This window comes from Ursus americanus, chromosome 1 (genome assembly GCF_024610735.1).
Source record: "Ursus americanus isolate L20-20 chromosome 1, mUrsAme1.1.p, whole genome shotgun sequence".
Taxonomy (NCBI): Eukaryota; Metazoa; Chordata; class Mammalia; order Carnivora; family Ursidae; genus Ursus; species Ursus americanus.
This window is the reverse complement of record NC_142127.1, coordinates 76,179,885-76,206,005: the sequence shown is the minus strand read 5'-3', so window position 1 is coordinate 76,206,005 and position 26,121 is coordinate 76,179,885. Positions and strand designations below refer to the sequence as shown.

Genomic DNA, 26,121 nt, shown 5'->3' with positions numbered 1-26,121 from the left:
GAATGAAATCTTGCCATTTGCAACAACATGGATGGAGCTAGAGAGTATAATGTGAAGCAAAATAAGTCAGTCTGAGAAAGACAAATACTGTATGATTTCACTCATATGTGAAATTTAAGAAACAAATCAAACAAAGGGGAAAAAAGAGAAAGAGAGACAAACCAAGAAACAGACTGTTAAATATAGAGAAGAAAATGGTGGTTACCAGAGGAGAGGAAGGCGGGGGGATGGGTGAAATAGGTGACGAGGATTAAAGAGTACACTTATCATGATGAGCACTGAGTTATGTATAGAATTGTTCAATCACTGCATTGTACACCTGAAAATAATATAACCCTATATGTTAACTCTACTAGAATTAAAATAAAGACAGTGAGAGTGAGAATGAAAAAGAAAGAATAAGCATGGGAGCTGTGACTCGGGTTTGGGTTTCCATTTTAGTGACAGTTGTTAACGAGGGGGTGGCATATCCATTACTCAGGGCAAGGATTTCTTAGAAGCAGAGTTTGGAGCCCTTTTCCTCCTTAGTTGGTCAGGGGTTTCCTGTCATGGCCCCTGCCATCTTGGATTTGTCTCGTCTGATCTGGATTCTTGTGAAGTGCTGCTAGGACAGGCTCTGAGTTTCCAGACAGCTGGCCATGACTTCTTTGGTGGCCTCTAGGCTTCCTGCTAGAACCTAATTAAATGCCTACTCCAACAAAATAAACAATGGCTTTATATTCCACCATTACTGATAGTCTGAATGCTGTGTAACATGGAGAAGAATAGGGCAGACAAGTGAAAAAGAAAGTGCATGTTGCTAGGTAGCAAATCATTATACTATTTTTCCTTTTATTTCTCTTTATAAAGGAGTTTTTTTTTTAAATGATTTTATTTGTTTTAGAGAGAGAGGGAGGGGGAGAATGCAAGGAGAAGGTGGGGATGGGGGGGCAGAAGATGAGGGAGGGGGAGAGGGAGAGAATCTCTAGCAGACTCGGAGCATGAACCCTGAGATCATTACCTGAGCAAAACCAAGAGTCAGACGCTTAACCGACTGAGCCACCAGGTGCCCCAATATTTCTCCTTTTAAATGACCTTTGAAACATTAGGGCTTGCATTGTAAGCTGATATACATTACTGAAAGAACAAATGACTATATTATCATTCGCTGTGCATTTAATTTTATATCTACATACAAGGTCTACACAATTCTTCATAAATTAATATAATTCCTGTTTCGTGACAAGTGACTTAGTTAACTTCTGCTCATTTTCTCTATAAAATAAATGCTTTCAGTCCTGCATTGTAAGCAGAATTATTGCAAAGCTAGAGAAAGTAGGAAATTTAAAAATTCTAAGATTTAATAGTTGTGGCTTATCTAATCTCAAATTTTAAAATTACTCAGCTAAGTATAAGAAGACTACTTCCAAATGATTATGTCTAAATAATTTCAGCTCCAAATGACTTCACATGTAATAAATATGCCACTTATTCCCTATTATTTAGTGTCCGCAGCAATAAAATAAGAAATGATTACTTACACTTGGTTCTATCACAGAAATTTTGTGAAGTTAAGCAATGCGAAAATACTTAGAAATAAAGTGAATAACAAACCCTATCTCATGAGGGAAATATAAACAGCACATGAGATATTGTATATATTATGGGTTTTTCTACAAACTATACATTTCACATTAATATTATTATTACTATAAAGCATTAACCCAATACAATAGTATCTAAAGGGAAAATTAATATAGGAAGTCAGAGTCTAGAGTAGATTTTTATAATATATGCAGTAGTCAATTTTCATAATGTATGCAGTAACATATTTAATAGTAAATATATTATGGGGTGCCTGGCTGGCTCAGTCCATAGAGCATGTGACTCTTGATCTCAGGGTCACAAGTTTAAGTCCAACTGTGGGCACAGAGGCTACTTAAAAAAAAAAAAAAAAAAGTATATGTATTACTACATAAATATAGTGAATGCTGATACAATATTTCACAAAATGGCATCCTCTCCACTTGCTTTGTATCTATGAAATTTTAACTACTTTATTCATCTGCAGCAATCTGAATTATTTTCCTCCTTCTTTTCAGTTTACCATTCTAGTTTTTAAGTATAAATGTTTCCCAGTGTGCCCTAACACAGACTTAAGAAGAGAAAAAAAGAAGGAATACTTTCCCACTAAACTGTTTTTACCAACTATCTGGCCCTCCTAAAACTCATTACCCATCATTACCATCATTAAACAAATGAATCTGTGCTGTTCACCCTTAAATACAGTACAAGGAATTGCTTTTGTGAAGTCACTTGATCACGAATCAACATCTCTTGTGACCTTCAATTTGGGATTTAATCACTTTCTGTCTTAATGTATAGCATGTGTCTTTGAATAGTCCTCTATAATGCAGGAGTCTCTCTATTTGAGCTGCTCAGGCAGATTGCTATCTCTTTAATATTCCCCTTTGGACTTCTTAACATGAATTTTCTTAACATGTGCATCACAAAACTTTCCAGTTGAACCATTATAAACATACCCCCAAAATTTAGTGAACATTTTTGGTCATTTCTGTATGATTCAGTAGCAAGTAGAGTATTAATTTAAATTGATCAACATGATGAAATTTATTTTGTTTGGGGATCCAGATTTATACTTAATGTAATTTTCCACTGTCATGACTAGAATTTCACCTATGTTCTGTTTAATTTTCAATCTTCATATCAGAACAAATTATTTTATAATCTTAGGTACCCACTAAGTCATTTGGTACTTACGTGTGATTCCAATGTTGGCTATTTATTAAATGCCCTTTTCAAAAAAATCTATTTAAAAAATGTGTTTTTTAGGCTTTAGATTCAGATAAACTGGGGGAAATTATTTAATTTTCTGCCTTTTCCAGATAAACTGGGGGAAATTATTTAAACACTTTGAATCTCAGTGTCTTCATCTAAAAAATGGGGATAATAATACCTTCCTTATAACATATCAAACCCCTAATTCCTTACAACTCACCCATTCCTTGCAAGGATGAATCTGAAAAATGAAAATTCATTTCACTGTGTTGGGACAATTGGTTACTTAAAAAAAAAACTCCATTTAAACTTTACTTGTACTCTATACCAAAATAAGTTCAATATATGGGGAAAAAAGACTTAAAAGCTGTAAGAAATTTTAGGTAAATATTTATTTGCTGTCTAAAGGAGAAGGACTAAGCATAGGACTAAGCATTTTAATTACCAAATTAAAGGGCAAACTAGGAAAAGGGAAAAGGAACTATTTATGGACAGAGTTAATACATTTAATATATAAAATATGTTATTATTCCACATGCCTTGGGGAAAAAATGAGGTAGAACTAACATATAGACACAGTAAGAAATCAGAGACAAAAATACGCAGGTACAATAAAAAACAAACTATGACACTTCTGTATAATAAAGAATTTAACTCACCTTTGTCTTTGGTTCCTGGGAGTGAACTAAGTTTCTAGAATTTTCCAAGTAAAAGGAATGTCTCTATTATTCATGAGCCCTTTGGATCACATCTGAATTCATGCAAATGATGTTACTCATGGTGGGCCCTAGATAACTTCAGGATAGTTCAGGATAGCTGGTCAGGCCTGAAAGACCAACCATGCGATTAGAAGGTTGGGGCTTTGCGTCACATGGTATCAACCCAATCTCCTGACCCTGGGAAAAGGAGGGGGCTGGAGAATGAGTTCCATCACAGACCAATGATTTAATCAATTTTATCTATGTAATTAACTCCAATAAAAGCTCCAGTCATGAAGCTCAGTGGTCCTTCCTGGTTGGTGAGCACATTGATATGATAGGAGGGCGAAGTGCCCTGATTCCATGAGGAAAAGGTAAGGGAACCTCTGCATTCAGGACTCTTCCAGACCTCGCCTTAAATGTCTCTTATTAGGCTGTTTCTGTCTTGTAACCTTCTAATAAACTGTAATTGTTAAGTATAGTTCTGAGTCATTCCAGCAAATTATCAAACCTTCAAAGGTCATGGGATTGTCCCAGATTTGTAGGCAGCTGGACAGGCAGGTGGCCTGGGGACCCCACTTTTGACTGGTGTCTGAAGTAGGGGCAGTCTTGTTGGAGACCATGCCTTTAAATTTTGCGTGGTCTGTGCTAACTTTGGGTGATTAGTGCCAGAATTGAATTGCAGTATACCAGCTGGTATCAGAATAAACATTAATTACATAAGATATATTAAGAGATGCATGAAAGAATGGTTGCCAAAATATTAATGGTGGTTATCTCTGGACTGATTTCAGGTGATTTTTATTATTTTGAAAACATCTTTCATATCTTAATCAAATTTTTTATTATGATCATGTGTCCTATGTATAATGAGGGAAAGGATGCTTCTTACATTGTGGGGAGAAAAAGAAAGCTCTTGAAGATATACTGTTAGGTAAAGAAACTAAGATTCTGAATAGTAGGTATTATATGATCCATTTACATTTATATATATATATATGTATATATATATATCCATGTATATATATATACATATTGAAAGAATATGGAGATATGTACATATTAATAAAGTATGGGAATACTGTATTCTAAAATGCTATTGATAATGGTTATCTATAAGGAAGTGTGTCAGGGAGGAAGTAATTTCCTACATGTATTTCCATATTTGAATCTTTTACAACCAGAGATCTACTCAAGTAATAAAAGAAAAACAATGATCGCATAAACATGTTTTTAAAAAACAAACAAAAGACTAAAGAGAGAAAGATAGGATTTATGAGCATAACATAACACAGGATTCACATTGGGCAGTTCCTTCACTGATTTACACCTCATCCTAAGGGACTCAGCTTTCCCCATCTCTCTTCTGCTTTTCCCTAAATGTTTTTCATTGACTTTAATAAATCAGATGATTCAAAGATCTAAAAAAATATATTTAAAAATGAAAAATAAAAAAAGAAATGTTTTTTAGCATTTTTAAAAAATTCAAGGCCAACAGAAACTGATTTTTTAACTGAATTGCAATGTAAAAATGGGCTAGTGAAAATATTATATTTCACATAAAAAATATATATGAAAAACAGCTCACTAATAAAAAAGGTTAATTTCAACAAAAGTAAGGTATTTAAAATTAGAAAGTCTTTAAATTACCATATTTAATTCTCATGAGGATGTGATTAAATGCACAATCAAAAATTACTTTGAGATAGACAAACAATATAACACTTACGGAAAAAAATTTGATAATATTACCAAGAGTAAAAATGCTTATGCTTTTATTTATTTGTTTTTAAAGATTTTATTTATTTATTTGACAGAGACACAGCCAGTGAGAGAGGGAACACAAGCAGAAGGAGTGGGAGAGGAAGAACCAGGCTCCCAAAGGAGCAGGGAGCCCGATGCGGGGCTCGATCCTAGAACCTGGGATCATGCCCTGAGCCAAAGGCAGATGCTTAACGACTGAGCCACCCAGGTGTCCCTGCTTATGTTTTAAACAGTTATTTTATATGTGGGAACCCAAACCAAAAACATGGCAGTCAGAGATGCAAAAAACGACTTTTATACAAAAACCATTTGGCATTAATAATATTGAAAATATTTAAATGTTCAACAATCTGGGGATGAATAAAATAGATTTGAAAAACATGTTATGCAATATTATGCACCAATTAAAAATAATTTTGAAAAAACCTTCAATACAATGTAATGTTCATGTTTTTAAAAAGCAGGAGTTATAACTGCATATGATCCAAATTATGTTTATAGAAGACCAATTACAGTAGTCCTCTCTTATCCATGGGAGAAATGTTCTGAGACCCTCAATGGAGGCCTGAAACCATGGATAATACTAAACTCTATACATGCTGTTTTTTCCTATACATACCTATGATAAATTTTAACTTATAGATTAGGCACAGTAAGAGATTAACAACAACTAGCAATAAAATAGAACGACTACAACAACGTTTGCACTCTGAAAATTACCTTGATCAAATAGGAACCAAACCTGTAAAACTTATATACCAGAAAATTTAATGATACGGAAAGGGGGTTAAAAAAAAAAAAAAGATTTCCTACCTATAAAATCTTCACCAGACCCACTTAGTGAACAAGTTGTTCCATCTAATAGCTTTTTATTACTGTTCTGCATCCAGTCCCTGTTGACAAATACTCCTGTCATATTATCAACATATTTGTAAGGCCCATGTGGATAGTTGCCACAAGTCCTGGGCACCACACGGCCAAGCTATTTCAGAGGACCACTGAATTCTATCATTCAACTTCAGTCCTCAGGTTGCAGAGGAAGAAATCAAGGGCCAGAGAAATGAAGTGATTCACCTAAGATAATTCAACTAAGTAAGTGGCAGATCTAGTCCTCTGTTTCTACTACTTCACAACAACTTTAGATATCTCACCAACTACATAACAGCACCCATTGCTGAATTTCATACTGCAGTTATTTCCTGTGAAAATACTTTCAGCCAAAGGGTATACACAAAAATTGAAGAATTAATTGGACATAAAATTTCAGGGCAGGTTTAGGAGAAATTATACAGCTAAAGGTTGTAACTAAATGAAATTCATGATCATTTAAAACCCACTCTTCCTCCTTTATATTTTTTAAAGTGGAAATGGGTAAAGCTCTAGCTTCTGTACTTGCTACTACAGAGTTAAAATCTATGGAACTGTAAACTCTAGTGTAATTAAAAATTAAAATGATCTCAGTGTTTCCATGGAAATAAAAAGACTCGATGAATAAATAATCACTATTATGCAACTGATACAGAAGTCTGTTACTCTGAAAGCCACAAATTGTTTTATAGCTACCACAAGCTAGATGTTGTTTTGTTCTTTCCTATATCCTTTGGTTAAATTCTTCTTGAAGAATATCAAAGCATCACAATGTATTTTCAAATGCTAATCAAACGTGAAAAGAGAGGAAGGGTCTTCTTAAGATAGTTAATATATTTATATAATTCTACTCATCTTTTTAAAGGCATAATTTATTACTGCCACCTAACCAAATTTTAGGTAAAAGCAAAATAAGTAAAAAAGTTTAATGCTTATTAAAAATTGAATAATGTCTAAAAAAGATAAAAATTGAGAGTTCAAAGTAGTTGGTTTAAAAAAGACTAGAAAATGGGCACTTGGGTGGCTCAGTTGGTTGAGTGTTTGCCCTCCGGACATGGTCATGATCTTGGGGACAGAGGGGAGCCCGTTTCTCCCTCTCCCTCTGCCCCTCCCTGCCTTGTGTACTCTCTCTCTCATAAATAAATAAAATCTTTAGAAAAAGAAAGAAAGAAAGACTAGAAAGCAAAAGAAAGTTTTCTGAAATATTTTTATAATCAAGTGTAAAAATCTGATATGCCTCACTTGTAGGGGAGCATTATAGATAAACATGGTTTATTAAGGGCCATTCAGACTGGACTTACCACCTGTTATTGTAATGTCTCTTGGACACCTCTGTTACAATACACTGTATATATTAAATATGTATTTGTTAACTAAGGGACTGAAGAGATTGCTTTAATTAGCAACAAATCTAATCTGAGATACTCCCTGCCCCAATATTTCCTCACAGGTTCCAAAGTGGACTCAATTTACCAGTTATAAACATTCTTGGTGTTCCCTTTATCTTCTTAGATGTATTATTTCCTGCTCTAGCTAACCTGAATGATGGAGGGCCTCAGGGCTAGATCCCAGGCATTCTTCTCTTCTTCACCTGCATTTTTTCCCTCAGGTGATCTCTCTGTTCTCTAGTTTCTCATTACCATCCATATGTTGATAGATCACAAAAATGTTTATCTCCAATCCTGACCTCTAGATTTACAACTCTAAGTGTCCACTTAACATTTCCATTTGGAAGTCAAAACTAACCAGGTTCAAAAAAGAGCTCTTGCTTTTCTCTTCTGAATCTACTCCTCCCCTCAGTTTTCCTCAACTCAGTAAAATTCCCTACCATTCACACAGTTGCTCAAGGCTAAAACCTTGGCTGGAGTCATTCTTTATACTTTCCCTTCCTTCACATACATTCCCACATGTCCTCCCAACAGCCAACCAGTCAGCAAGTCCTGATGATTCTATCTGCAAAATATATCCTGAATTTGTCCATTTCTCTTTGCCTCTCACTATCACTTTAGATTCCAAATCACCTAAGCTCTCACCTGTGCCATTTCCATTCATGTCCCTCTATAACACATTCTTCTACAACACAGAAACCCAGGTATATCACTCCTAAAATAAAAATCCTCTAATGGGTTTTGTTTTACTCAGAATGAAACTGATACTACCATTACCATGGACTCCAAGGCCTCTGTACTTTTCTGACCTTATCTCATACCACCTTCTCTATTGCTTCTAAGCTAAAACCACACTGGCCTTTCTGTCCTTTAATACCTTTTTTCCACCTCAAGGCCTTTGCATTTACTGTGCCTCCTACCTGTGAGGCTCTTCCCTCTGCTTTTTGAATGATGGTTCCTTTTCATCTGTTGAGTGCTATCTCTATAAAAATACCACTACAATAACCTGTTGATAAAACAAAACTAAGTTTTTTGCTTATTGCAGTAAGGAGAATACTACCTTGACAGATCTTAGCAGTGTCTGAGGAGGAAGGGCAAAGGTGAGATATTTATGAGGTTTGGGGGGGGGGTGATCTAACTTCAGTTCTTCAATGGAAGGGTCTCATTAGTATTGAGTAAGTCTGCAAGGCTGATGGGGAAATCTCAAGTCAAAGAGGCCTCCTTCTCACAGGAATGGGACCATCTTTGTACTTTTGCTGTCTCAGCCGTTGTCTGGGAGCAGCCTGTGGGAAGCACAGCTTCTGCTCAAGCACCATGGTAGATCCAGAACATAGCACCTGGGACCATTTGTCAATTACTCCACCTGCAGCAGGAGCTCTGAGAGGCTCATTTTCATAGCTGCCATGGCCTACCTCTTGTGCTGAACAGATTTCTCTCTTCCCACAGGTCAGAGTGTGGGTGTTCCGTGGTTCTTCTGGGTCCATCTTCCTGAGGAAAAACTCAGAAGGAACCTCTGACACTCTAGTTTATATTTGGAGTTCCAACTGGTATTCATGCTCTCCCACTTCCAGTAGTTATTCTAATAACTATAATCACCCTCAGCTGTTACCTGATCAGGTCTTGGAGGCTTACTGGTGGTATTGATGTAGAAACGATGCTGGGGTTCGGGGCCGACGGCCAAGAAAGAATTCTTTGGATGTCTTTGGTCAAAAAGGTGGTTTTATTAAAGCACAGGGACAGGACCTGTGGGCAGAAAGAGCTGCACTGGGGTCATGAGGAGTGGCAATTATATACTTTCAAGTTGGGAGGGGGTTAGGGATAGTTTAAGTATCTAAGAAATTTTGGAAACAAGGTTTCCAGGGCCTTGATGGGGCTAGCTGTTGTTAGGAAAAGGTCATCTATTACTGTCCAATAAAACCTTAGTCATGAGACTGTTCAGATGTATATCTGACTGCCAACATATATCTTGGGGTGTAGAGATAAAGGAAGCTTCCAAAGGAATTTTTATATGTTAAAGGAGACTTACAGGATCCTGAGGGTCAGGCTAACATTGCCTTTTGCCCTTAGCAAAGTATTAACATGGAGGCAGCTGAGTTCCTAGAGGAATGTCACTCCGCCTGTTTCAAGGACTTGTCGATGGGCTGTTAAGTAGTAAGGAAATTCAAATTTTCTTTTGCCTTTGTTTCTCACATCAGTATGACTCAAATCTTCATTCCTGAGGAGCCCGAGCAATCATATTCTTATCCTGACACTGCTGCACGCATCCATTCACAGTTACAATGGGGCATGGAAACACAAAAGGTGCCCAAATGAATCATCTGGGTTCCACCTGCAGTCCCCCTGCTCCACGTCCTCCTGCTGATCTGGGCTGATCACCCCTGGCTGATGCCTCTTCTTCCCTCTTGGTGCCTGGATACAGGGACGTCAAAGTGCACTGACAGCAGCCTTATCTTATAGTTGAATAAAAACTTTGTGTTCCCCCTGGCAAGAGTATGCTCTCTTTGGGGACCAGAACCTCCAACCCTACAGAGCCCAGAATTAAAAGGATGGGAAGCATAAAATCTCCCAGTGCATCATCAGGGCTACCCCTGCTTCTGTCCCTTGGTGACTGGACCCATGTATTCTTCCTGTCAGGAACACAGCAACATACAGAGTTCTCTGAAGGAAGGCATATATTACGTCTTCAAGGATGGCACCCATCCTCTCAGGATGTTGCCTCTGAGTTAATGCTGAAGCATTAAGATGCCTGGGTGGCTCAGTTGGTTAAGTGTCCAGCTCTTGATCTCAGCTCAGGTCTTGATCTCAAAGTCATGAATTCAAGCCCCGCACTGAGCTCCACACTGGGTATGGAGCCTACTTAAAAAAAAAAAAGAAATCCAAAAGCATTTTCACTTCCTGTAAATCTGTATCTATTTTTATTGTATTGTATTGTATTGTATTTTAAGTAAGCTTTAGGCCCAACGTGGGGCTTAAACTCACACACTGAGATCAAGAGTTACATGCTCTACCAACTAAGCCAGCCAGGAGCCCCAATCTATATCTATTTTTAAATATATAAGAACAGCAGTAAAATAAAACTAGTGACCAATGTTACTCATTTTTTTCTTTAGATTTTGTCCGAATATTCAAAGATTATGTATTAATTAACTCAGTTTAACCTTTGTCTAAGGTCTTTAAATTAGCTAAGGAACTAGAAATAACCATTTTAATTAAATATAAAATTTTTTTAAAAAGATTTTATTTATTTGAGAGAGAGAAAGAGAGGGAGCACACAAGCAGGGGGGAGGGGCAGACTCCCCACTGAGCAGGGAGCCCCAATATGGGGCTCAATTCCAGGATCCTGGGATCATGACCTGAGCTGAAGGCAGACGCTTAACCGACTGAGCAACCCATTGGCCCCAAATATAAAGTTCTTAAGAATTTTGATATTATAGAAATAAGATGATAAACTTTCAGAAGATGCCTATCATTACAATTTTATCTAGTTAATCATGACTCCAAATTTTTGTAAGCATAATTTGTAAAAATAATGATAATAATTTGTCTCATAAAACCAATGCAAGAAATATATAAAGCTTAAATTATGAGATGTTCAATCTTCTTGTATAAACTAGCATATAGTGCTGACATTAAAGTCAGGAAGATAATTGTTTTTTGATCCTTTAAGCCAGTATGATGAACTCACTCGAATTTGTCCAATGATTCCTCTATCAGGAATATTTTATGAACATTTTCTGCATGATATATAAACTTTGCATTCATAAATGAAATTATAAAAACTCTTTAAATCCTGGTTCAAAGCCCTTCATCTTGGAATCAAGGTTTTTTCTTCTTTTCTTGCAGTTTTTTTTTTAAGATTTTATTTATTTATTTATTTATTTATTTATTTATTTAAGCAAGAGATGAGAGCACGGAGCATGAGGGAGCATGGGAAGGAGCAAAGGAAGGGGGACAAGCAGACTCTGAGCTGAACATGGAGCCCAACATGGGGCTCTATCTCCTGACCCTAAGATCATGACCTGAGCCAAAATTAAGAGTTGACGTTCAACTGACAGAGCCACCCAGGTGCCCCTTTTCTTGTAGTTTTAACCAGAAATATCTCTTAAAAGCAATTTTGAAGAAAAAGAAACACAACACAGCCTAATGATTTTTCTATTTTAGAAATTCTTCATTAGATGTTCCTAGCTTGAGTACATAATGACAGAATAATTGTTTTCATCAATTAATCTTTAATGTTTCCCTAGGGAGGGAAAAGAAGAGGAATAGAAATTAAAAATGAGAGGGAGCCAGTTAAAGTCAAATACAAAATTATCATTGTAAAAGACTAATTATGTCTCCTTAATTAAAGAGAGGGGAAAGTTTAAATGTAGGGAAGTGTAGATGCATAACATACATGCACACAAAAGAGGATGAGGGAGAGGGAGGGGGAGTCAGTCATTACAGCTGGTTTAAACATTAATTCAGGCCCCCTGACAATTTGATTTATATGACAAAAAATGCCAGTAATTGTTAATACTTTAAGTATAAAAAGGAGAGGTTTATTTCTTATATTAAAGTGATCTTTCTCTTTTAGAGTAATAAAACTATCTCTTTATGGGGTATTTTGAAGGAAAGGAGAAAAGTCAGAAGGAGAGACAGAACAGAGGGAAATAGAAAAATATGAGGAAGTGGAACAGAAGAAGAAAGGACATCATATTCAAATAGTGATTTGAAAGGATTTAGAAAAGACAGTTCTAAATTTTTCACATTTTTCTCTTGCCTTTGCCAAAGAATCTTTTAAGGAGGCAATTTCATAATCCCTTCAATTTATTTTGGAATTTTCCTCTTGCCTTAAAATGTAGATAACTGTATGTTTGGGATATTGCTTTCTTTTCACTTCAAAGTACCTCCCCAAATGAACAATTTTGTTTATATCAGAAGTCCCCTCCCCAAAACCAATTGTAATTCCAAATAATTCTTCTATCATTTAGAAAGCAAACAAGACCCATTTTGATTCTAGCATAAACACATTTAAGATGTGGGAGTCCAGTCCAGAATGGCTACAGAACCAAACTAAAGATAAACCTATGAGCCTGACAACTTTTAGCCAAATGTGAACCTTGAATCTTGGGGACCCCCTCTTAAAGAGAAACAGACTTTCACGGACAAAACAAAGCAAGAGTGGGCAAAATTCTCCTAAACATTCATAGATGACTTGAGACAGTTTTTCCAAAGGATGGCAGTCTGAAGAGAAACCTTCTGAACCTATAAGTTTACGCCCGTCTTCATCCCTATGAACTTCCTCTTATAGATGCACAATGAAGAAATGATAAGGACAAACAGTAGTATTGACAGTAATAATGCAGATTTCTACCAAATATAAGTTTTTCAAACCTGATCAATCAACTCTTTAAAAAGAGTTTATTCCTAGATACCATTCTCAAGCTAAACAAAACAAACTAAACTTAGCATTTGGAGTATTTGATGAAAAAATTAGAAATCAGAGCTCAAACCCAACATGAACTTACCTCACCACTGTCATTGGAGAGACCCTGTGCAGGAGGCTCAAAAGGCCTCAGAAAACATGCTGTTTCCAAGGTGACCAGATTTTGATAAGATCTCCAAGACCGTCAACTGCTGGCTTCTTTAAAATACCTCCAAAATAACCTGTTGATAAAGCAAAACTGAAGTTTTTGCTTACTGCAGTAAGGGAGAATACTAACTGGATAGTCTTAGTATCTCACAGGGGAAGTCAGAGGTGCAATATTTATGAGTTCTGGGATCTATTTTAAGATGAGTTGCAAGGCGGAGGATCTGATTGGAATTACACAAAGTTTATACATAATACGTTTTTGATTGGACACTGGGAGGTGAGAGTTTGGAAGTGATTCTTTCACAATCTTTTGCCTTCTTAGACTAATGTATTATTCCATCCATAACCTGAACTGCTAGCTAGCCTGGAACTTCTTTGATTTATAATGTTTTTTCCTTTGTTTGAATTGAAAGTACTTATCACACCATTTTATAACTAGTTGATTAAAAAACTGTCTGTCATGGGGTGCCTAGGTGGCTCAATTGGTTAAGCGACCGGCTCTTAATTTCCGCTCAGGTCATGATCTCAGGGTAGTGAGATCCAGTCCCATGTAGGGCTCCCAGCTCAGCAGGGAGTCTGCTTGAGATTCTCTCCCTCTCCCTTTACCCCTCCCCCTGCACATGTGCTCTCTAAAATAAATGAATCTTAAAAAAACAAACAAAAAACTGCCTGCCACTATACTGTGAGTCCCTATAGGGCTAGGATTAGGTTTTATTAATCTTTCATACAGCCAACAGGTAACAGTGTCTGATTCTCAATAAATACTCAGCCACTGCTGATCATGATTGGACAAAAACACACAAACATGCTGACTAATCTGATTTCCAATTTATGAACATGAACCTTAAATGAACACTTAATCAAGTAGGCCCATTAATATTATATTTCCCTTGCCTAATTACTTTCATACTAGCTTTTCTCCTCAACATGCTTCCCCACACACCCATCTTCACAGTTACCTGAAGGCCTTGCTGCTTATTTCACTGAGAAAATTGAAGCAATCAAGAGAATTTCCACACTCTCACTTGTACCCACCTACCAGCATCTTTACCCATGTAGTCTGCCTTGTCATCTATCCATAGATAAGGTATCCATGGTCCTATCTAAAGTCAAGCCCTTTACTTAGGCTTGACTTAGGCCCCTTTCTCCTGCTCAAAAATATTTCTTTAGCAATTTCCTCAACAAATTTCCCTTCTCTAAGTTGTTTTCCATTTATTTTTTATAAGGACACTCTAAAATCTAAAATCTGGATGGTCATCCATTCAAAAATATTTTCTAAGCATCTGCCACTGTCATATATCAATGAACAGCAACAACAAAAAAGACAAAGACAGATAAACCATAAAGTTTGTTCTTAACATAATGGCCAAAATTATTTATTTATTTATTTATTTATTTATTTATTTATTTATTTATTTATTTATGAGAGAAAGAGAAAGAGTGAGGGGAGGAACACAGGCAGAGGGAGAGAGAAAATCTTGAGCAGACTCGACTCTGAGCACAGAGTCCCCTGCAGGGCTTGATCTCATGACTCTGAGATTACGACCTGAGCCGAAGTCAAGAGTTGGTTGCTCAACCGACTGAGCCACCCAGGCATCCCCAAAATGATCCTTTTAAAGGGTAAGTCATATTATGTTTTCATTCTTCTGCTCAAAACTTGGCAACAGCTTCCCATTTCTGCTCAGAGTAAAAGGATGGATTACAAGACCCTACAGGATTGGACTCACTATTATCTCTCTGTCCTCATTTCCCAGTGCTCTCTCCCTTGCTCACTCACATTAGCCTTGTTGCTGACCTTCAGGCATAGTGCCTACTGCCCAATCCTTTAGTTCCCTCTTATTTGCCCTGCTTTGCATGGTATCTGCATGACTGTCTTATTGTCTTTAAGAATTTGCTTGCATGTACCTTCTCAATGAGGCCCATTCTGGCTGCCTTATTTAAAAATTTTAACTCTTACCATACTAATTCCATATGTCCCTCTTCTCTGCTCCATTTTTATGCTATATCACTTGTTAACCTAATGTATAAGTATATAGTATACATACAATAATACATTTAAGTACATATACTTACAGGTAAACATATGTATGTTTACATATACTTATTTACTATGTTTATTATTTATTATCTATCTCTCTGTACTGGATTGTAAGGTCCAAAAGGGCAGGAAATATGTGTTTTGTTGAATGAATGAATGTCCATCTTTAAGATTTTAGAGTGTCTTTGTAGAATATAAATGTAAAAACCCAACAGTTTCTCTAAAGCAATTATAGATACAATAGTCAAGTCCAGAAATTTATTATACAATTTTATTATGGTATTCAAAAAATTACTCTATCACTTCCATTTGGTCATTATACCTACCTTCAGAAATCTGTGAAATTTAAAGTTTCATCTGGATTTTAGAAAACCTTTTTTTTTTTTAAGGTTTTATTTATTTATTTGACAGAGAGTAAGAGAGAGAGAGCACACAAGCAGGGGGACCAGCAGGCATAGGGAGAGGGAGAAACAGGCTCCCCACTGAGCAGAGAGCTGGATGCGGGGCTCCATCCCAGGACCCTGGGATCATGACCTGAGCCAAAGGCAGATGCCCAATCGACTGAGCCATGCAGGTGCCCCTAGAAAAGCTTTTTGACTCAATGGGCTCCTTTAACAGATCATTTCAATAAGACTTTAAATGTAACACATACTAAGCAAAATATAAAATTCTTAGTCTGGCCTTCTAGAATTTCTACCATTTAAGCTTTCTCTCATCTTACCAGTCTTTTCCCCAGCTTCCTTCCTTCATTGAATCTTAAAGTTCTCATCCAAATGAACTTTATATTTGTATCCCCAAATGAGCCATATAATTCCTTCTACTTACTCCTTGAATTCTATACATCTTCATTTTAATCTCATGTCTATGTTCTGTCATGAAAGATCCAACTCAAATATCCTATGATGAAAAGATCACTTGTTTTGTGGACTGTGTGGCAAAAGGAATATGGAATGGTATTTGCCAGACATTGCTACCAATATTAACTTTATCACTTAATAGTTGTTTAACAACCTCAAGCACTTCAATTTCTGAATTTCAGTTCTCCCATTTGTGGGAGACACCATTAGTGGCCTAAATGATAGTCAATGAATTTTGTCTTACTAAAATATAATTTCTCTCAGGGTGGTGTCCAGATTTGAAAAGAACTACATTTCCTAGCAGCCCTTATAAGTAGAGTGGTCATATAACACTTCTAACCAATCAGATAAAAGTGGAAGTTGCTGATGGGTCTCCTAAAAAAGACCTTTGGCTCACTCTCCCAGCACAGGCCTTTTGCTCACTCCATTCTTCCTGCCTAAACTCTGATCAATGCTGGAAGTGGAGCAACCATCATGGACAAAAAAGCAATAAGTACATAGATGATAACCACATGTTAGACATGGTTATATGAAAAGATTAAGGGAGGCTGGGTTCCTGGTGGACACATGGAACCAGCCCTGGTGAGACTGCCTTCAGACTTGGTTTCATAAAAAAATAAGACCTCTTTATTTGGTTAAGCCACCATAATCATGACTCTGTTGCATGCAGCCAAAGATGTTCCCTAATAGACACATCATCTTGAAAATAAGGATGGGGCGCCTGGGTTGCTCAGTGGGTTGAGTGTCCAAATCTTGATTTCAGCTCAGGTCTTAATCTCAGGGTCATGAATTCAAGCCCCATATTGGGCTCCACACTGGATGTAGAGCTTACTTAAAAAAATAGTAATAAATAAGGATCATGCTTACCTTTAAGGATTTAAAATTTTGTTAATATTAATTATAAAAACATACATATATTGATTGGTATGTTACAGATTCTAAGATTGCAACATGGGTTACCTCATTAAATCCTCACAATAATTCACTTATGTAGCTACTACTATTTCTTCAGAAGAAAAAAAATATGAAGAACTGGAAGTTTAAGTAATTTGTCCAAAGTTATGCAGCTAATTAAGGAGAAGTGGGATTCAAATCTAACTGTCCAACTTCAGAGCACATGCTCTTAACTACCAGTCCTAGCTATAATAATAAGCAGCAACTTACTTTTTGCAAAATGCCAATTGCTTTAACCAAATACAGAGCACCAAGTACAATCCCTGGTGCTTACTGTCAGTTCTCTTTCTTGTAAGTAATGTCGTCTTCTTCTTAATTCTTATATGATTTTATCCATATTCCTATTATCAAATTTACCATTTTCTATCTTGTATAAAGTTATGTATCACCTGTAATAGACACTAAGTTCCTTTAAGGCAAACTTTTAAAACATTCATTTTGGTATCCTGCATGGCCTAACTCTGTCAGGTACACAGAAGGCTGAGTCATTATGATTGATAGAACCATGGCAATGGAGATTGGAAACTATACCATCAAAGGTGGTCCCTATACAGTTAGGCTGTTCTGGAGAATTACTTTGGACCAATCCTATACTCCAAATCCCACCATAATATACCTACTTGTCTCACTCAGATTTGTTGTACCTTATTCCATCTCATAATATATCCTTATGCTTTCCTTACAACCTCTATGTCATCTCCCAGTTCGACTGCTTGCAGAAACCCAAATGTGACATGATATCAACACTGTCTGGAGAAATTCCATATCTAGTCAAGATAGAGTACAAGTGGGGCGCCTGGATAGCGCAGTCGTTAAGCGTCTGCCTTCGGCTCAGGGCGTGATCCCGGCATTCCGGGATCGAGTCCCACATCAGGCTCCTCTGCTGGGAGCCTGCTTCTTTCTCTCCCACTCCCCCTGCTGTGTTCCCTCTCTCACTGGCTGTCTCTCTGTCAAATAAATAAATAAATAAATAAATAAATAAATAAATAAATAAATAAATAAATAAATAAATAAATAAATAAGATAGAGTACAAGTGACCAGATTTACCCTCCTGTCTGAAAAAACTATAAAACTGGACAAAATATATGAAACAGTGATTCTCAAAATGTTGTACATCATGCAAGAGAGGACAGTGATCCCTGAGAGATGGAAAACAAATGAGATGAGGCCTATGTCATCCCAGATTGCTGTTTGAAGAGTTTCCAGGTTATGGCACATGGAGTGGAAAACCAGGCAGAGCCTCTCAGAGTGGAGGAGATGAAACTCGGAATTGAGGAAGGCCAACGCAAATAGAGATGTAGGATAAGTACTGGAGAAGAGATAACTACACAGAAAACTCCAGAGATCTGCAGAAGGTCACTCTCTAACATTCAACAGAGTATTTAATGATCAGTGCATAAGTATAAAGAAATTACTTGAGACTAGGGGGATAATAACCCTCTGAGGCTCGCAGGGTCCAGAAGAGTGCCTATTCCCACCAGCGAGAGTAAAAAAACCTCATTAATTCAAAAGCAGGGTAGAGTACTCAGAAGGGATTTGCTTCAACAGTGAGACAAAATTAACACTAGATTAAATGCTGCTCTGGTCCTACCTAACTAAAAAAGCTTGAAAGCAAGACATTAAAGGAACAAACTGTTTCCAAGAAAGTAAACTGTGTCCTAGAACAAAACTCAAGAATATTTACAGGAATACAAAAATATCCAGCACCCAACAAGGTAAAAGTTATATCTGACATCCAATCAAAAGTTACCAGGAATGCAAAAAAGCAGGAAAATATTTAAAAATAATATATACAAGATAACTGATTAAAGTGTAAATAGTAACAATGTACTGTGAGGTTGTAAGATATATAGAAATACAATGTATGACCACAATAGCACAAAGAAGGGGAAAAAGATAAGTATATTATTGTAATATTCTTAGACTTTTTGTGAAATGATGGAATAGTATTTGAAGGTAGACAAGGTAGACTGGGATAACACGGTATAAACATTAAAGCAATCATTAAAATAACAAGAGTTACAGCTAATAAGTCAATAAAGGAGGTAAAGTTGAATCATAAAAAGAGGGCAATTGCACCAAAAGGCAGAAAAAGAAAGGGGAACAAAGTACAGATGGAACAAATAACAAGATGGAAGGGAAGACTCAAACACAACCTTATCAATAGTAACATTAAATGCAACTGAAACCCAACAATATATAAAACAGCATAATGCATCCTGATGAACAAGTATGATTTATTCTAGGAATGCAAGGATGCAGGGCTGTTTTACTCTTTGAAATTCAAAATCTTTTATCATATTGTGAGATTAAAAAAAGAAAAACCAAATGATCATCTCAATAATTGCAGAAAAAGCATCTGACAAAATCAAATAGCTATTCCTAACAAAAATTCTCAGCACGCTAAGAACAGGACGACTCTGGCTCAATTGATAAAGGTCATCTGCAAAAATTATGGTTAACCTCATAATAGTGAAAGACTACATGCTTTTCCCCTAAGATCAGAAAAAAGGCAAGGATATCCACTCTAACCTAAACTATACTTTAGGTTCTAGTCAGTGTAACAGTTGTGAAAAAGAAATACAAGGCATCCAGATTGGAAAAGAAGATGTAACACAGCATAATTGTCTATGTAGAAAATCTAACAGAATTTATCAAAAAGCTATGAGAATAAGTGAGTGTAATAAGGTTGCAAAGTTTAAGAACCATATAACAAATCAATTGTGTTTCCATATTAATGCAAAAAATAAGAAATTGAAATTAAAAAACAATGTCATTTAGAAGTTCTTAGTGATAAATCTGACAAAAGACATGTGAGACCTATACACTGAAAACTCTTAAGACATTGCAGAGGAAAAAAAAAATCAATTATTAAGATTTCAATTATCCCCAAATTGATCTATATATCTACATAATCCCAGTCAAAATCCCATTAGGCATTGTTAAAAAAAGAAATTGACGTGATTCTAAAATTCACATGGAAAAACAAAGAACTTAGAGTAGCCAAAAAAAAGAAAGAATAAGGTTCAAAGACTGTATTACCTGACTTCAAGACTTATGATAAAGCTATAGTCATCAAGACAATGTGGTACTGGCATCAATATGGACCAGAGTCTCTCAATCTTGGTACTACAGACATTTTGAGCCAGATAATTCTTTGTTGTGGGGACGTCCTACGCATTGTATGATATTGAGCAGAAGATCTGGCTTCTATCAGAAACAAGTAGTATCTCCCTGGCTACGACTACTAAAACTGTCTCCAGACTTTGTGCAATGCCCCCTAGGGGGAAAATTGCCCTGATTGAGACCACTGAGATAGACAATATGTCAATGAAAAAGAACAGAGTCCAGAAAGTCACCCAAATATATGTGATTAATGAATTTTTCATCAAGTGTATAAATTTAATTCAACAGAAAATACAGTCTTTTCATAAAATGGTGCTGAAACAATTGGGTATTCATATGCAAAAAAGGGTCATGTACTATGTATATAAAAATTAACTCAAGATAGATCATGCACCTAAATGTAAACTCAAAGTTATAAAACTTCTGAGAAGAAAACCTGGAGAAAATCTAACCTTGGGTTAGGCAAAGATCTCTTAGATCTCTTACACAAAAGTATGACCCACAAAGGAAAAAAAAAAAACGATATACTGTACTTAATCACAATTAAGAACTGCTCCTTGAAGGGTGCTTGGGTGGCTCAGTCAGTTAAGCATCTGCCTTTGGCTCAGGTCATGATCCAGGGGTCCTGGGACTGAGCCCCGCATCAGGCTCCCATCGGGCTCTCTGCTCAGCCAGGGAGCCTGCCTCTGCCTCTCCCTCTCCCTCTGCCTGCTTGTGTGCTCTCTCTCTCTCTCTCTAATAAATAAAATCTTAAAAAAAAAAACACCAAACTGGTCTTTGAAAGATTATGTTAAGAAAGTGAAAAGATAAGCTATAGATCAGGTGAAAATACTTGTCGATAACATTTCTAAAAAATGGACTTGGGGCTGCCTGGGTGGCTCAGTCCATTAAGCATCTGCCTTCAGCTCAGGTCATGATCCCAGGGTCCTGGGATTGAGTCCTGCATTGGGCATCCTGCTCAGGCAAGCGTTCTTCTCCCTCTCCCTCTGCCCGCTGCTCCCACTGCTGTGCTCTCTTTCTCTCTCTGTCAAATAAATAAATAAAATCTTAAAAAAAAAATGGACTGGTATCTAGAATATACTTTCTAAGCCTCTATAATAAAACAACAATTCCATTTAAAAATGAGGTAAAGATTCAAACATACACTCCAGTAAAGAAGATATACAGATGGCACATAACACATGAAAAGATGTTCAACAGTATAGGTCATTATAGAAATGGAAATTAAAACCACAGTGAGATACTGCTACACACCTATTATAATGCCTACAATATAAAAGCCTGTCCATACCAAGTGGTGGCTAGAACTCTCATACATTGCTGACAGGAATGTAAGGTGGTATAACCACTTCAGAAAAATCACTTGAGAGTTTCCTAAAATGTTAAATATATACCTACCAAATGACCCAGCCATTCCACTCCTATTTACTTAAGAGAAATGAAAGCATATATTCATACAAAGAGCTTTATACAAATGTTCATAGCAACTTTATTTGTAATAGCCAAGAACTGTAAACAACCCAGCTGTCCATCGACAGGTGAATGGATAAACAAATTATGGTATATCCACACAATGGAATACTAAGCAGTAAAAAGGAATGGACTATTCATATATTCTGATATAGGTGAATCTTGAATATGCTGAGTGACAATAGTCAGATAAAAAATGTTCATACATTTTTATAAAACTGTAGACAGAAATTGATCTCTAGTGACAGAAAGCAAATCAGTAGTTGTTTGGGGATGGTGAGATAGGGGTGGGAGGCAGGAAGAAGAGGGGATGGATTACAAAGAGGCACTAGGATCTAGGTGATGGATATGTTCATTATCTTGATTGTGGTGATAGTTTCATAGATGTATACACATATCAAAACTTATTAAATTGTGCACTTTAAATATGTGCAATTTATTTTATGTCAATTATACCTCAATAAAAATATTTTTAAAAACTGCTCATATCTGAGACTCCCACCTAATCCTCTAGTTTTAGAATTTTTTTTTTTAATTGAGGTTGACTGACACATAACATTAAGTTTAAGGTATGCAATGTGTTGATTTGGTAATTTATATTTTGTAATATGATTACCACATAGAGTTAGCTAATAACCACTATCATGCCACACAATTACTCTTTCCCTTTATTACCCCCCATTCTTTCCTTTCAGATGTAGTCTCTGAGCAACTTTGGATTTTATAATGCAGTATTATTGACTATAATTACTATGCTGTACATTAGAATTCCAGGACTTATTTACCATTTGCAAGTTTTACCCTTAAACAACATTTCCCCTGCATGATTATACCCATATCACATTTTCAAAGGTTTTCAATATTAACCATACAATTTATTTTTCTCATGAATCAAATTTAGAATCCATTCGTGAGTTTTTTTAAGATTCTGATTTTATTCCTGAAGTTTTAAGAATTCAGTCATCAGGGAATATTTGTATTATTTAACAATAGTTTTCATAGTTAATATGTACATGGCAAAAGTACACTAAGGCTTTGCCATTACAACTAAGTTAAGTAGAATTACAGATACTTAAGATACCAAAGCAATATACCATTTAAAACGTCTAAAGCTAAATTAGCTGATGGGGAATAGTTAATACACTACCCCTTCTGGAGAGAGTAAGATTTTCTATGGTCCTATAAAATAGGCAGGGTGGAATAAAGAAAAAAAAAAAAAAAAAAGCCAAGAGGAAAAACACTGGTGATCACTCCTTTTAAAATCACACGCTTCTTTCATTATGCCAAAAAATATAAAGCTGTACTTAGAGATGTCACAAGGCCAAGATGTGAGAAAAGAATTACTAATACCTTATTACATGCATTGTTTTAAAATGTTGATGGTTGGCTGAGCTCAGAGTACTAAATGCATATCTGTCCCTAAATGTAATGATAACAGGAGTTACTGGTAGTTATGCTGAAAAACTTTCAGGTTCCAAATTGAACACAAATTTCTAGCCAAAGTTCTCAGGTAATTGAAGTGTTTATTCAACATCTTTAAGATGAACAAAACTACCACTATCCCCAGAAAAGGTATAAAAAGAAAACTAACAAGTTTAAGGAAAAAATAACATAGGATTTTTAATGAAAAAAATTACATTATAACAAGGACACTATACATTAAGTTACAATATATATACACACATTTTAAAACTTTTTTAAAAACCTGGTACAAATTAAATGACATCTTTCACATACTCACATGATTAAGTATGTATTTTGACAGGATGTAACAACAAAACACAAGCTGGTGGGCCTCAAAATCAGAAACTCTAATGTAGGACCAGCTTCCAAAATCTGTTTTCTATCATTTTTGTGACTTTTAGAAAACATTTACCTTGGATAAGACAAGGTATTTTGTATAAAAGCTTTTTCTTTTAAGCATGTTAACTGCTTATGGAGAAAATTAATATTGAGGGAAAAGCCCACCATGGTGGTGTTTATCTATAAAGTTCACTGAGAGGCTTTGGCACATGAAAACCACAATGATGAAAAAAGCTCAGCTGTAATTATGAAGTTCTAACTGCTTATTTTGAATGTCCAACTCACTACTACAGACATTACACCTTGTAATACATGACACAAAAGAGCACATGTCAAAGTTTGCTGTAGAGCTGTTAGGAGAATGCCAAATATAGATACTGAAAATTTTACGCACTTGTATTTAATACTCTGTGCATTTAAAAAATAACTGAATATTTAAAATATGTAAACATACTTTTAAAAAAGCGATGCTAAGCACCTTTAAAATACAATACTGATATATTATGACTGAACATGCATTTAGAGGATAAATGAATTTTTAAAAATTTAGAAACTATTTTTAAAGAGCTATTCATTGAAATACTTACATGAAAATATTGATAGTTCCAGTTTCTACCTAAAAACCAAAAGAGTATACAATTAGGGACTTAAACCTTTCTTCATGCTCTTTTTTAATTTTGCTTTTTGTTTTTGAGGAGGATGTACTGTAACTTTCTGTCCTCATAAAAAAACAAAAACAAAAACCAAAAACCAGTACCAGAAAGAGACATTCACATAGAATGAAGTGAGAGAAATATTTTTTAACCATGTTTTGTTCTTGATCAAGTGCCAAAGTCTGAATCTTCTAACATCTCTCATCCTCGTAGGTAACTCACTGGAGTTTGTATCTTAACAAGCATTTCTCCTTAACAACTCAACATCAAAAAAGAAAAGAATGTCTCCAAAGGAATATAGTTCAATGGGTAAAATATTTAATTAGCTACTGCCATTAATGAATCTTGAAAACAGTTTCCATAAAAACTAAAAATAACAAATGAAAATAATATTACCTACAATGTAATACTAAACTATTAATTTAGACTTATACCCTTTAAGTACACACAGAGTAAGAGAACTCTGGGTTTGAGGTAACTAAGAGCTGTGTTTAACTTAGAGTCACATAATCAGATTTTGCAGCCTGCCTCTAAAATGCTGACATTAAATATTTTCAATTCTTAGAATAGTTAGCTATTCTAACTAAAAATCATATATGTAATTGAATATTAACTTTGTATTAAATAGGGGTATAAATAATACATTTATATTAAATAGGGTATAAATCTAAAGAGCAAGGTCTTTTATTAGAGTTCCACTCACTTCTAATATAATGATGTTTTATACTTAGATACATGCTGTGTACCTGCAACAATTAAGGTGAATCAAGAATGGGAGACTGGACTTAGAAAAGCCAAAAATGACTCATATTCATGTAAAATATTAAGGTTAATATTCATATTATATCTCGTATGCTTTGAAAATTAAACATCAATATCCATTTGAAATCCTTATTACTTTAAAATAAAATCTTAAATGTACCCACACGTGGTCCCTGGGGTGAAAAAAAGCCTTTATGCTGATTTCTTGACAGTTTACAATTGACATTTCTAGTTTACCAACCTCCAGAAAACAGAAGCTTACAATGAATATAGTGATTAGTACTTAGTATTTCGAGTAAATATACTTACTCAACGAGCAAATATACATCACATCAGTTGTTTTAAAGTTTTAAATATGAACTAATTTTTTAACTACAAATACTTACCTTGAAATACTATAAATTCTAATACCACCAATTCAGTAAGAACTCTGGCATAGAAAAATAGATACAACTCAAATTCTTTTCCAACCAGAGCTGAATATTCAATACAAAATAGGAAAAAAAAATCCTCTGCTGATATCAAAAAGTCCCCCAAATCATCTGTAAACACCAGGGGAATTCTATTATTCTTTCTGAATTCTCTCAATTCTACATTTTGCTATCCATAAGTAGTGCTTTACCTACAATATTATATAAACCCATGCAATATACATTTATTTCTGTTGCTTATCTGATTAACTCAAGTTAAAATTCTGAGCACTTACCAAGACACTTTAAATTTCTATTAGATGACCATTAGTATGCTATTGTTTGTAGTTTTAAGTATAAAAACTATAATGGAAGAAGCCAAAATGCAACTACAGTTTCCACAGATGTGAATGCTGGGCTTCATGTTATGATTCAAATCTACTACTGTTTTATCTTTCCTAATGCGACAGACTACAAATAATCTCTCACCTGTCTGCTAATGTAAAGATTTCTTCAACTTTTTTAAAGAGGAAATAAGTTTTTTCATAACTTTTAAAAAAGTCAACACACATACACACAGTCATACACACACACTCACACACTATTTTTTGTTGTTGTTTTTGTCTTTTCAGAACCCAAACTGGACATTTCCAAGGGATGAGTTAGGTAACTATTTGTGTTCAGACTATATTGTCATGAATAAATTCAGATGATCTTTTGAAATCCTGGCTTTATCAGATAATCAAAAAGCATAAGAATTATACAAAATGAGAGCAGTAAAATAGCTTCCAAAAATATGGACTTGGCAACAAACATAACAGTTTTAAATCAAAGTTGCTCATTGAACTAGTCTTCAGTCCATTCATCACAATGCTGCACTTTGACAATATTCACCTTCTTTTTTATGACATCAGAAGTTACCCAAGTTGTAAATTCTGAAAAGCTTCAATAATTTATGTGGCAGATAATTTCTTACAGTC

At 35.5% G+C, this 26,121-nt stretch overlaps 2 protein-coding genes across 5 annotated transcripts in view; both read right to left on the bottom strand.

Moving 5' to 3' along the window:
• NBEAL1 (neurobeachin like 1) overlaps positions 1-23,938 on the bottom strand; it is a 237,965-nt gene extending 214,027 nt beyond the window's left edge. Inside the window, exons 1-4 of one of the 4 annotated variants that reach the window (XM_087862767.1) lie at positions 23,904-23,938; positions 13,003-13,141; positions 9,105-9,254; positions 3,438-3,604 (exon numbers count right to left, since the gene is read on the bottom strand). The gene's annotated coding sequence lies outside the window, so the exon portion shown is untranslated. The remainder of the gene's footprint in view (positions 1-3,437; positions 3,605-9,104; positions 9,255-13,002; positions 13,142-23,903) is intronic. The other 3 variants (XM_087862763.1, XM_087862760.1, XM_087862770.1) reach the window with 3 other exon arrangements.
• Positions 23,939-26,121, bottom strand: part of CARF (calcium responsive transcription factor) — a 51,497-nt gene continuing 49,314 nt past the window's right edge. Inside the window, 1 exon segment of the mRNA XM_087862795.1 lies at positions 23,939-26,121. Coding sequence (XP_087718921.1) covers positions 26,095-26,121 — 27 coding nt within the window. The 3' untranslated portion in view covers positions 23,939-26,094.